We start from the raw sequence: 14,494 nt of genomic DNA, 5'->3' as shown, positions 1-14,494 counted from the left end.
TTGTTTAATTTGTTTAATTTTTATATTACGACTTTGCTGACAAAACAATGCATTTCTGTATGCGGTTCCCTAGGACTGGTGTTCCTGCAAGAGACGAAGAATATATATATTTATTAATATTTCTAAAATATTTTACATATTGTTTAATTTTTATATTACGACTTTGCTGACAAAACAATGCATTTCTGTATGCGGTTCCCTAGGACTGGTGTTCCTGCAATACAGGAACGAGACGAAGAGGGCATTGCTACCAAACGAGATCACCAGTATAGACACGGTCAAAGCCCTTTTCGTTAGAAGCTTTCCAAAACAACTCACCATGGAATATCTAGATAGTCCCCACGTAAAGGTTTACATACACGACAGCAACAAGGACATGTTCTATGAACTCGAAGATTTAAGGTATTACATTTTTCTGCGACTGTAAATATCTTCCTTTTTATTTAAATAATTAAATATTATTTTGAATAAAATATTTTATTACTAAATATTATTTCCTTGTTTGTTTTTGCAACGATAATTGAACAGAGTTAAAAACATTTTAAATTCAATTATATTATAAAATTTACTAGATAAACATTATCATTTAATATTCTAAAATTCTAAAGACATTATAGTTCAAATTAATTTAGTTTTTGTTATAATAATGACTTTTAATAATGGCTAATTTCAATAAAAAAACGTTATTGCAGCATAATAATATAATTGTTTTGGTTTTTAGATCGCATCTGAGAGATATCAGGGATCGCAGCGTTCTGAGACTTTTCGAGAGTGGGACCCTTGGGAGTACCAGGAGGTGGCGGCGGTTTACCGCCCCATTGGGAAGATCAGAGCTACTTCAGCGAGCCAGAATTCGACAGCGAATATCAGCATCAGCACATTCACAAGAGCAAGGTAAGTGCACGTTTATGAGACTCTGTCTTTAATCCATATAGCTTGCACATTCTCTTTTTTCGGAGAACGGTCAGGTTTTTACTTGATAGAATGTATTATTACGTGGTATGACGTTTGAAAGATGCTTATTCTTTCGTTCTATTATATGCAATATGATTCCTAAGCATATTAGGCAAATATATTTTTAAAAATTGTCGAATATTCAAAGTTGATATAAACGTGAAATATACATGTAATGATTAATCTCGCTTATTAGTTATCTCTATAGGAAGTTATAAAGAATATTCTGTAAATATTAAAATTTTTTTGGATACACAGATATTTCAGTAATATTTCTCGCTGAAATATATATTTAGCGCATTTTATTTTATATATTTTATTTTATATTCAATATAAAAGACATGATTAAATTTTTTTTTTCAAAGAAAAAACAATTATATATATATATAAATTTTGACACATAGAGAAATCTGATATTTTGTTCAAGATTAGTTACCTTTAAATTATAATCGTTATTGCATACAAATTTTTTTTTGAAAATAAATTAAGATAATAGAAGACAAAAATCTCAAGGTAACAATAATAACTATTAATATCGTAAGGTATGTGAGATACGATCAGTCAAAAATTGCTGATTTTAATTAAGAAATATACTTTGCTTTATGTTAAAAAATTGGTATATAAGGTCGAATCAAATGGAACATAATACAACTTTATTTCATAAAAGTTCATAAAAGTTTATTCGGCATATTTACGTCACACATGTACGCAAACATATCAATAGGGCTAAATCTTGAGCTTAGGCGACCGAGGCGTATGTCGCCGATCGATCAAGGCGGTTTCCGTCGCGCAATTAAATTCTCCTTCGTCTCGCCGAGGTCAATCGATCAGGACGCACTTTAAAACCGTGATGAGTATTCTGTCAAGAACGATCGTTATTATTCATGATCAATTTCTCGAACTTACAAACTAATATTGTCCTATTACGCCGACTACGTATACATTTCACTAATGGAATTTCTCTTAATTAAATTCTATATATATACTTTTACATATGAATTATCGGGACTTTTATCAGCTTTGTTTCATTAGAAAAGTCTTCGGTCACATGTAACAATACTAACAAAAAAATTGTAGCCATTTTTTAACTAATCTTTAAACAAAATTTGAAATTTTTTTACTCTTTATATTATTGTATATATTTAAATATTACAAAAACATTCTTCATTTTTGAGCTTTTTTATGTCATATAGTTATTATAAATTATTTATTAATATATTTCTCTTTATATTTAACAAAGATTGCAATAATTCTTCTTGTTACAATTGATCCAAAACTCGTTACACACAAATAACTATGGAATCTGTATATAATTAGTTTTTAATGTCATACAATTAATTAGACATAAATTGCAAATAAATATGATCGGCAAGATATTGTCACGCACAAGTTTTTTCATGGCAATGTTCTTGGCATCTTTAAATGTTCATAAATGCCAACGTTTACAAATATAACATAGAGAAAAATAACGATTCATCACCAGAAAATAATGTATACGTGAAAAGAAATTAATGAACAGCGAAAAATAAATCAAAAGACTCGAATGACAAATATCTTCGCTTGTAACGGCTAAAGATACTCGTCAATCTAAACATGGCGTGGGATACCTGGGAATGTTTCGTCGGTCTTTCGTCGACCGTTTAACAAAGCGCTATCGTCATTATCAGCGCAGTCTTTCGCGGACGCACCCCTGAGAATTCACGCGAAACGTTTTTAAATGTCATTTTGCGCACTGGCTCATGGTCGGTGAAGAGATTTAGAACGCTTTACACGTCGGTGTGGCTGGCATGTAAAACGCTCCGGAATAGAGCTTCTTGGGCACCGTTCTCCAGTCCATGACCAACGCCTTTTCGAACGGTTCCTCGGCGCAGCCGTCGCAAATGTCCATCACTTGTCTGACCTCGCCTTCGGCGGGTTCCCGTTCGTCCTCTTCGCTCGTATCCTTCGTCAATTGCAACCCGAAACTCGTTAATCCCGTGAAGTAGTCGTTGTCCAGACCTTGAGGAATAGAATATCCGTCGTCGAAAATCGACCCGTCACTCAGTTGCAACAGTCCTCGCTTCTTCTTCTTCTCGACTTCGCGTTTTTCTAATTTCTTGTCATCCGCGATTTCTAACTTTGGCACGAAAGATACCTGAAAGTTCGAGGAATGAAACGCGCGTTATGTGCTATCGATTTAATAAATAGTAATTTAAAACATGTACATATATTTGTATATATTAATAATAGGAGTAGAGATTTTCAGAAGGTTTCTTTGGGTAAGTCTTAATCGGATACTTTTATAGAAAACGAAAAGATTAGAATGGAATAATATTATAAAATGATATAAACTTATTAAGTAAATAATCTTCGTAACGCAATACAAATCTTTCAAACTGTGGAAATTTATTTGAAAATGCAAAAGTTATTAAATGCGCGGCGGATCTTTTCGAGGCAATACAATGAAAAATCTCATGATTTTTGTGCAAGCAAGTCGAATGCATTCACTGATGTTAAATTATTTCCAGTCTGATTCACACTGTAATCTTTTGATTTCCTATGTCAAATAGATCGGAAATTGAAGGAACTTACAATTTGATGTTCGCTGAAGAAAATTCTTTTTACTGTTAGAGATTTTTACGAACGAATAGATGTTTAAGCTATTAGTGTCTTCCAGTTAAAACAAAGCAGAATATACTATGAAATAAGACATTGAAAGCAAAATATATATAAATAAAATGTTAGAAATTGTAGGAAATGTCTTATTAGAACGTTTTCATTCTTTAATCGGCATCACATAGAAAATTAACTTCGAATTTAATTGTGCTTACCTTGCCATTGGAACTATCAGTTTTCGAAATTTCATCGGTATCTCTTTTTGCAATCGATTTTTCCGATTCGGTCAAACTCGATATTACTGTTTCATCCTTAATGTTTCGCTTCTTCGAGTCATTTTTCTCTCTCTTAAAGAGATTACGATAGAGCCCGTCTGCGAAAATCGACGACTGTGATGGACTGATGAATTGTGTCGGTGAAGGAGGGAAGGCTGTTGAGAAAACATCGAGATTCAAAGGCGGAAGCGGTTGTGGGGGCGATTCCGGTGCCGGTGGTAATGCTGGATGACGAATGGTTAGGCCGTTTTGTACGATCTGAATCGTTGCTCCTGGATTGATCTTCACCTGGAACATTTGTTCGCACGCATGAAATATTCATGCTCGATCGAGCGTAGCAATACGTAGGAGGAGATAAAGAGGCGGTTTAAATAACACGTATGACGTTTAAAAGGTATCTGAACAAAGAAATTATTAAAGCTTCAAGAAGCATAAAAACGTCCTACGAGACGTCCTAATTTTTCAGACGCTTCATAGACGCGTCTTTTAGACGCCTCCTCGTTGTTTACAGTGACGCTAATTAAGGAGTGGTGGGAAGGTAATTAGCTTGATGACACGGCACACGCGCACTCTCAGATGTAACAAAGTGAGAGAACATAATTGTACTTGTGTATTGATCTGTCCACCAGTGAGGAAGGGATGCGCTGGCAAAGGTGGTCCGGTTACAGGTGTTTGCGTAGTGGTTCTCGGTATGTTATTACTCGTATCGTGTTCGTAATGATGGACGTGATGGTGCTTGTGATCCTTGTGCGCCTTTCCCGCTGTCAGCGCTACGTTGTAGAGCTGTACCATTGTCAATTCTCCTAAATAGCCGCCGGAACCTGGAGAAAAATCTTTTTCGTTATCATCTTAAGACATGCTATAACATTTCTTAAAGCAATAATAGGTTTTTACTTTACATGCTTAAATTATAAGTAAATTATATATATATTTTAAATTTTAACTTTGGCAGCACAAAAAAAAAATTTTTCAGAATATATCTATATTTTTAAATTGTATATGTGATAAAAATATATTAAACAAAATTTTTACGTATGTAAAAATACATCGGAAAATTGAATTAACTAATTAAGAAGGTTAAAAAATATAAAGGAAATTCAAATATATTGAAATTCAATTAATAATAATCTCGATAAAGAAGATACAACGCTTAGAGACACATATGTGAAGAAACTGTTCATGTTTAACATTATATATATCGATAATTAATCTGTTATTAAGAAAAGGTAACATTTGTCTTTTTATTTTAAAATTAAAGATATAATGTAAAAATATTTTTACCCGGTGGCGCGCCTTCACCCTCTAAGAAACCACCGCCCAGTTGTCGTTGCTGTTGTCCGGAAATGGCAATTCCACCGCCTTTGATAACGTGCCCAACCAACTGGAATAAGTAGAGCAATACAATTTTTTTCGCATAACAAAAAAATCTAGAGAGTATTTTCCGATAATCGCCTCTTTACTTATTAGACTAACACGCGTGCAATTAATCTGAAAATACAGTTTGACCCAACAGTGATTTAATCGATTGCTGGAGAAAAAACGCGGACATTAGCGATATATAAACTACTGACGTAAATAGTATATATAAAAGCCTCGGATTTTGCGTTCCCTATGTACGGATAGATTGCACATCCGCAGTCACGCGCGCCACGCTATATGAAAATTTAAATTGGTTTCTGTGCTTTTTTATTTGAAAGTAACCTTGGTATCCTCGGACGAGAATATCGCGATATATGGAATTCTATACTTTTCCATTTCCCGTTTATTCTATTTCGTCGTCCATTCTTTCGCCATTTCGTTTCTGTTCAACGCAATCTGAATGCAGGAGGCCGTCGTCTTGACAGCTCCTACGGAGCTGAACGGACAGTGAATTATTTTCTTAATTGCGAATCTCGCCTAATTGCCGACAACTGTAATTATGCTTGGTAATTATTATAACTTCATTTATCTAATGTTACATCAGTATAAAAATCACTATTGGGTTGAACGGAAAGTTTGTTCCGTTTAAATGGCACGAACTTTCCGTTCAACCCAATATTTTCTTCAGAATATATAATTACACTTGTCATTTTTCTTAATTATTATATTATATAATATCTTATAAAAGATATCATATTTATTGTGATACACGTGTTTAAAAACATATTCGACTAAATTTCTATAGTATTAATAAATTCGAATAGAAATGAACAAAATTTCTATAAACAAACGTCTTAAGGATAAATACATTTTTCATGACACATTGCATTTCTATAAATGTATTATATTATGCAAGTGTCGTCTAACCAAAAACACAGATTAAGTACAACAAAACCGCGATGACAGTGCACTCAACTTTCGCGTGGGAAAGGCACGACTAAACGCGACACATTCGCGAACGTGACTCGTGTACAGAAAATGCCGGAAGTACGCTCGTTTAAGAAATTTCTGGCGCGTTTAACATAAACGATAATTGAGAAAACTGTAATGTGGGACCCTTATGCAACGGTACCCTTATACGAAACAAGACATGCCTTCTCATGCCACGTTGCTCGTGAATGTTTCTCTTCCTCTACTCTAGTACGTACGCAATTCGCGCCAGACATTTGTGGAATGATAATAAATTATATTACGATATGTGAAATCGCGCACAATAAAGCGCATCTCTGTTTTGCAAGAATTTAAGACCACGGATATTTTTACTTATACAGAATTAAGAATTCTTGAATTATTGCATATAACTTGCAAGAGAAACAACGCATATTTTTTAATAAAATATTTTTTATGATTTACTTGTGTATGTCTAAAACATGTCATATATCAAGTATTTCGCGAAATTTTCTTGCGCGAATTTTACGTAAAATTTACGTAAGTACGTCACGTACCATAAAATAAGAATTTGTCTGTTAGTTATTTCGGAAGATTAAGTTTATCTCGAATTTTAATGCGGAATAAAAAATTTTGCCATATACATACTTTAACGCAAACAATACCAAGTACCACAATATAATAAGATTGTTTATTTCAATAAATCGTTTTGTTTTAACGCAATTATAATATGTATATTGCACTCATCATTTTAAAAACTTGTCTTAATATTTCTCTAATTCTTAAAAATTTTTTTCATATTACATAAAAATTTGAAAAATTTGATAAAGTCGGAAAGTTAATTAGTAGCTAGAAGATTAATAGCTCGAAATTAATAGCTACAGTAGATTTTTTTTTTGCATCGTAGTAGTAGAGCCACGTATATGGTCGGACGCATCTTCCATCCAAGAATAATCATTTGTAGCTTTTTTGTATATTAAGTTACAGCATGTCTATTAAGTTGAATATTTATTATTTTTTAACGATTATATATAACAATCGCGCTTTATAATTCATCAAGTTTGCACTGCTGCATTATAATAAATTAATTGTCATCGTTTTTACAGTACGATTTTAGGTATCTTTTGAATTTCGCGAGATTTATCCGTTTTTTATATCTTACAAAAGCAAAAAAGCAGGTCACAAAAGAATGCATATCGCGCCAAGAAAACTGAAAAAATGGCATAATGCGCATTTTAATGAAGGCTAAATGAATATTTACATCCTTAGAGATGCATAAACGAAAGAACGATTATTTAGATTCGGAAGAATGATAAAACACGAGGGAGCGATTAGTGGCACGATAATAAAGTTTGACTCGAACACGAAAGAAATATTTGTTTGTATTTTTTTATTAGAATACCAAGGACAATGCGCCACGATTTGTCGTTTTACAAGAAATATAATTTTAATTTTTGAACTTTTCTGTTAAATAAAGTAGTCAAATGTCCAAATTTGAAAAATTGAATTATTCGCTTTTTGCCAATTTCGGGATTCTTTATACGTCTATCTATCTAAGTATGTGCAGTAGGGTCAAAGGCAACATAAAGTCGTGCTTACCCTGTTGTTGAACCCGCGACCTACGCGCTCATCGTTGACCCAAATCTGCCATTCCCCGGTACGACCGTTCCAGCTCTGGCAGGAGTGGTACCACTTGTTAAGTCTCAACGGATAATTCAATCTGTATAAGTTGTGACCGTTGACGTTAAGCATGTAGTACGAACTTCTCGCTGTGTTTGCGACCCACGACAGTATTCCTCGTGGTTGATCACCGACTGGAAGTCGAGGATGAGAATTAACTCGTATGCGAAAGAGAAAGAGACAGAGGATTCTTGTGCACAAGTACAATAGAATAGATGCAACATCTCTATTACATGATAACTGGTGAAATTACTAATAGAATCAGCAGTGCAGATTTTGACAATTTCAAGTGTAGAATCCGCATTTGATATTTTTGGACGCTTTCGCGCTATAAACAGTCGAGCGAGGATATACAAGAGTTTTTTGCATTCGTATTTTATAAATTATTGAATTTATTAACAAATTAAAAATTAATACTAGTTTGTTACCTTTATTCACTGTTTTAAAATCATTTTTAATTAATCTCAACATTCATAATTTTTCCGATACTTAACAATAACAGTTTATTAGATACAATTATTTTCTATATATTACGACTTTTTTATAAATTTTTTTATAATCTATGCTTCTAGAATTATTAACTTGTTATATTACATAACAAGTTTAAAGAGCTTTGTCATGTCTACAACTTCTAACTCGACATTTTATAAAGTTCTGCATTCCATCTTATTTATCGAGTTATAATATAAATCGATTTTTCTTACTTATGTAAGAATTTTATTACAAATAAATTTAATTGTTATTGCACTTTTATTCTCTAAAAAATCTAAAAAAATTACTTGCATATTAAAATTTTAATGGCGTATATTGAGAAAGATACTTTTATTTTTTATATACTATAATATATATGGTACATTTCTAGTATATTTATTGATTATGAAAGCCGAGAGACTTTTTTTTAGACTCAAGCGAAGGGAGGGACTTATTGTTGGTGTATTTATGACACCGCACATATCCGTCTATTGTCACGTTCTCTCGCGTCTACGGAAAAAAGAAAGAAAAGAACAATCTGTATGTATATGGGTGTGTGTTCGCAACTTTCTACAACGGTACAAAAACTGCAAACCGCGTGGAACCTTTCTAAACTGCATATTGAAAACATTGCCGGACGACATCATTGTTCGCGCGTGAATAATAATACACGGGCGTAAATCGATTCTTAACATGACATGAGAGATGACAGTCTGTTGCATGACTGTTACTTATGAAGTTAAATCACTAATTTGCAAGAAGAAAGAATGTTGTGTGGGAATCGATTACGCAATGAGACTGAATAAAACTGTTGCACCGCGTTTCTAAGCGTTTAAACCGCGTTTAAAGATTATATTATCGTAATTTTATTTGCTGTATCATTTATAATCACATAGACTGTACGAATTTAATAAGAGCATTTTAATGAAATGCTATTTCACACTCATCATACATAAAAACAATTACGTTATTGTATTAAAAACATTATCATACGTTACTATAATAGATTATAATAAATTCATAAAAACAAGTATAATTAAATTTAAATATCGTAAAAGTGATCGATATTATCAATATTTATACATATATGTTTGAACTTTATATCAAACTTTATAATGTTTAAATTTTCATTACGAAAACAATATCTCTGCAAATAGAAAATGTTATTTGTAATTATTTGGGCAATATTTTAACATAGCTAGAGAGATCGTTCAAACAAAAAAATAGCGATATGTTATTTTTCGGGTATGTATGTACTATCTAAATATCATGGACATGTCGCTCATTTTTACAAATGCTGACAATTTAATTTACCTAACCGTTTATTTGCAAATTTGCTTATCCGCAATTTCCGCAGTGTTAGTAAACAATTACTGAGAAACTAGGTCAACGGCAAATTAACGCGCCGCGTAAAATTTGTTAATCAAACACACAGTTTGCACTACAATTTAAGACCGCAAGTTTATACAGCACTTTTATAGCGGTAACGAGTTTTCAATGCAAAAAAAAACGTTTATCTTTCTTCTTTATATTTATCATCTTTTAATTATAGATAAATGAGACATGTGTAATTAAATTACAAATCGGTTATTTTCTTTCTTACATGGTTCAAGTGCAATGATATTTATTATCATTGAATAGAAGTTATATAACAAATTTCTATACATGCCAAAATGTTTCACGAAAATTTCTATGTGAAAGTATTTCAAATAAATTTGATTTTAATAAGCTTATGTTTAATATTTATTTCAGATTTAATCAAACTATAAAACAATAATCAACTGTTGATTTTTGCTAAAAAAAAAGTTGATTTCAAATAGTAATTCTATATTTTTGTTCTCTTGTAGTTAGAGGTGGAATTAATTCACAATGCAAATCGCATACGCCATAACTATCATTGAATAGAAGTTATATAACAAATTTCTATACATGCCAAAATGTTTCACGAAAATTTCTATGTGAAAGTATTTCAAATAAATTTGATTTTAATAAGCTTATGTTTAATATTTATTTCAGATTTAATCAAACTATAAAACAATAATCAACTGTTGATTTTTGCTAAAAAAAAAAGTTGATTTCAAATAGTAATTCTATATTTTTGTTCTCTTGTAGTTAGAGGTGGAATTAATTCACAATGCAAATCGCATTTTTAACGCCATAATATGCGCGATAATATGCGGAACTTTAGGCAATAAATGTGGCGGACTTTCGCTTTCACATCCGATATATTTCACAATAAGATACAAGGTGAAAGGAGAAAGAAATGAATTTCAGCGTGCACTGACCTGCGTAAGAGAACAGAGGATGGTCGTTGGAATGATTGTAAAATTTCGTCCACATACAGAGAGTGAACTCCTTCATGTTTGGCAGATCTGTCTTGTAATGGATGTACTGTAACAGAATGAGAGATAGATCGTTAGATCGTGTCGGCGAATGCTCGGATGACATTAATTTCGTACCTATCGCGATTTAAATTGTCAATTCTCCCGGTATACACAGCGAAGATTAATGTGCTCCGTGTGATTTAATCACCGGATGCGCATTTCCGCGTATCACATCGGGTCTTACATTATTAATCGTCGGCATCGATCCCGTCGCGATATGATCTCTCACTAAAACGCACGTTAAAGTAAAGCTCGTCTGTGCGAATAAACGTTCTCTCGGATCCGTTTGAACGGATGCAATCAAGCAATCACAGAAGAGACAACATCTGTTGTTTAATGTGGATAATTAGAATTTGATAGACATTTGAGTTTACATTTTCGCACTAAACGATCTGTCAAATAATATTGCCAAATCACATAGTGAAATGTTCCTCCAAGTGAGAAAATAATATGAAAATACATGGAAAAAAGAAAAGTGCCTTTTATTGCCACACACAAGCATAATTTTATAAATATATATTTTTTTAATTTGTGACACGAAATTGCAACAATTATTGCATTTACGTATTAATTAATTATATTGGCCGTTGACATGATACATACCGGGACTCAATTAAACTTACGTACGAACATTGCTCCGACTCTCTAGGACGTATATCAAATATAATGATGAATAGTGCACATTTGATGCCTTGGGGAATGAAATTGTCTCCTACGGAATCGTGATATAATAAACACTCGCGTTTACCGTGTTTATTGTAATGCTATTCTAAATATTAATGTCTCTCAATATGAAATATTAATATAACAAGTATGAACGAATTAAGATAATTATGAAACAGATATTATAGAACATAAAAATGTATAATAGTTTATTTTTTTCAGAATAATAAAAATTGAAACATTATATTAAATTAAAAAATTGGGAAACTATACTGTGCCGTTACAAAAATAATAATTTTAATTCGAAACATGTTATTTCTATTCGTTTTCTTGTGTTTATTTGTATTATCATTGATTTTTTCCGTCACTGACAGATTTTACAAAATTTTTTATTTGTTTCGTTTTTTTTTGTGCAAAAATGTAATAGTGCATCGCAATACAATCATATTTTTAAAAGTTTTTTGCGACGAAAATAAAATTACGTTTTATGTTTTTTTTTTTGCTTCCTCATAGAGGAAGCTTTGTTTTCGTGACAAAATTTTTTTTCGAGTTTTCTATGCCAATGTGTTTAGAATGTTCCAAAACGTCGAAAAATCATATTCCTAAAAAATGTCTGTATGTATGTATGTATGTATGTATGTATGTATGTATGTATGTATGTATGTATGTATGTATGTATGTATGTATGTATGTATGTATGTATGTATGTATGTATGTATGTATGTATGTATGTATGTATGTATGTATGTATGTATGTATGTATGTATGTATGTATGTATGTATGTATGTATGTATGTATGTATGTATGTATGTATGTATGTATGTATGTATGTATGTATGTATGTATGTATGTATGTATGTATGTATGTATGTATGTATGTATGTATGTATGTATGTATGTATGTATGTATGTATGTATGTATGTATGTATGTATGTATGTATGTATGTATGTATGTATGTATGTATGTATGTATGTATGTATGTATGTATGTATGTATGTATGTATGTATGTATGTATGTATGTATGTATGTATGTATGTATGTATGTATGTATGTATGTATGTATGTATGTATGTATGTATGTATGTATGTATGTATGTATGTATGTATGTATGTATGTATGTATGTATGTATGTATGTATGTATGTATGTATGTATGTATGTATGTATGTATGTATGTATGTATGTATGTATGTATGTATGTATGTATGTATGTATGTATGTATGTATGTATGTATGTATGTATGTATGTATGTATGTATGTATGTATGTATGTATGTATGTATGTATGTATGTATGTATGTATGTATGTATGTATGTATGTATGTATGTATGTATGTATGTTTGGTGAGTACCGGTGAAAGGGTTCATTTTTTATAAAATTTTGAATTTTTTGAAAAATGTCTTTACACGCTGTAACTTTCAGAAAATTTGAAATATCTGATTAAATTTTTTTACATGAATAGAGTATTATTAAAGGATGTTTGATATTGAATTTAGTGAGGATCGGTGAAAGAAATTATTTTAATTTTTATTTCGCTCACAAAGCTTTCTCTATGAGGAAGCAAAAATTGAAAAATCCGCATGCTTAAAGCAGCTTAAGCATTGTAAGATAAAATGATGAGGAAGCAATGTGCAAGTTTTTAATTTGCACAACTCTACTTGTTTTTTATGTTTTTGCTTTACTCCCAAAGAAGCATTTTTCTCAAATTACATTTCCACCTTTCAAAATGTGCTTTAAAAAATATCAGATGCAAATTTTTTTAACTACTTTTTCTTCGGATGTCACTATTAATCGCGAAAGATTTTTAAAACGGAAATTCTAAATCCTATTAAAAGCCGACGCAAGCGTGACTCGACACCTAGAGAGATACCCGTAAGAGTACACGATTTTTCTACAGTGATTGCGTAAATTCACGGTTAATCGATTACGTCGTGCGTTATTGACGCGAAAGAGGCATAGTTTCTTGCGCGCGTAATTTCTCTGACAGGGGCTCTGTATGGAGAGCGGATTTCGCCAAAAGCGGGCCGCAAAATCGCGGTGGCAACGACTGCGGTCGAGATTGCACGTCCAATTCCTTTTACGGTCGTCAACTCACATAAACTTGCCGTTCACTATACTAAGTACTATGGAAATATACGCGTCAACGCGCATTACATTCGTCGAATAAGGACCTGACAGGTAATGTTTCAACCGACCTCTAACGATAAAAGGGGATCTCGTAAATTTGACGAGCAGGATGAAATATTCAATCGCGTATATCCAGTGAGACGCGTTCGCTCAATTTTCTTGCATGTGTTTGCATTAAAGTGATTTGTATCAGCGATTTACATGACTTATTGACACGCCAAGCTGTAACATCACACCATCATTTAGTGTGTGTATGTGTCTCTCTCTATAAATATTTAAAATTATTATTATCTAAAAGAAAAAAAATTATATAATATGATGTAGTAAAAAACTACTATGAAATATTTTCTTTTTTACTTAACTGGCAGGATATATCCGAAATCATGATAAGATAAAATAAAAATGTGAAAATAAGATTGAGAAAAATTTCGTACTAAATTCTCTTTCACTATCGTTTCTGAAAAAACTTGACTTTGACTTAAAGATTGAAAAAATTGATTCTTCTTAAAAATGAATCCTTCATCTCTGTATGTTAATTTATTCTAATAAATATTTCTCGTTAGTGCTGAGATCTACTTAGAAAAGAAAGACTACCCAAACAATCTACCTTGAGATACTAATCTCATAGGCACACGCGGTATACTTCCTGTGAAAACGCTTCCTCCGTACTAAAATCAATTCGTTCCGCTCTTGTGTATTTAACCCGGTTGCCATTTTTAGCGAAAATGTCTATTGACATCTAATTATGTTCCATTTTCTCGGCATGATTTATTCGCAAATCGCTTTTTCACAAATTTATTTCGGCGACCGAGATTTTAATATCCCGGCTAATATTATCGACCATCATGAGAGTGTTGCAGAAAATAATAGCATGTAACGATCGTAGAAAGTCATACAACAGATAGGCTATCTTTGTTCTGTTTGCGGATCCTCTCATTTACGATCGGCAATTTCGCGACAGCATCTTTTCCATTATTATATTCGTAGCTGCGCAATCATTGTCAGCTTTCCTACGTCCAGTCTAAACGCTCTT

General features: G+C 32.1%; 2 protein-coding genes across 2 annotated transcripts in view; one reads left to right on the top strand and one right to left on the bottom strand.

The window, feature by feature from the left end:
- Positions 1-14,494, top strand: part of LOC115237666 (coiled-coil domain-containing protein CG32809) — an 89,874-nt gene that overhangs the window by 10,694 nt on the left and 64,686 nt on the right. The window contains 3 exon segments of the mRNA XM_029810868.1: positions 204-402; positions 722-772; positions 774-894. Coding sequence (XP_029666728.1) covers positions 204-402; positions 722-772; positions 774-894 — 371 coding nt within the window.
- Positions 1,674-14,494, bottom strand: part of LOC115237674 — an 18,311-nt gene continuing 5,490 nt past the window's right edge. The window contains exons 3-8 of the mRNA XM_029810879.1: positions 10,568-10,673; positions 7,731-7,945; positions 5,106-5,205; positions 4,431-4,645; positions 3,765-4,112; positions 1,674-3,088 (exon numbers count right to left, since the gene is read on the bottom strand). Of these exons, the coding sequence (XP_029666739.1) occupies positions 2,711-3,088; positions 3,765-4,112; positions 4,431-4,645; positions 5,106-5,205; positions 7,731-7,945; positions 10,568-10,673 (1,362 nt within the window). The 3' untranslated portion in view covers positions 1,674-2,710. The remainder of the gene's footprint in view (positions 3,089-3,764; positions 4,113-4,430; positions 4,646-5,105; positions 5,206-7,730; positions 7,946-10,567; positions 10,674-14,494) is intronic.

This window comes from Formica exsecta, unplaced genomic scaffold (assembly GCF_003651465.1).
Source record: "Formica exsecta isolate Colony F162 unplaced genomic scaffold, ASM365146v1 scaffold303, whole genome shotgun sequence".
Lineage (NCBI taxonomy): Eukaryota > Metazoa > Arthropoda > Insecta > Hymenoptera > Formicidae > Formica > Formica exsecta.
The sequence above is the reverse complement of the archived record's forward strand: the minus strand, read 5'-3'. Positions and strand labels throughout refer to the sequence as shown.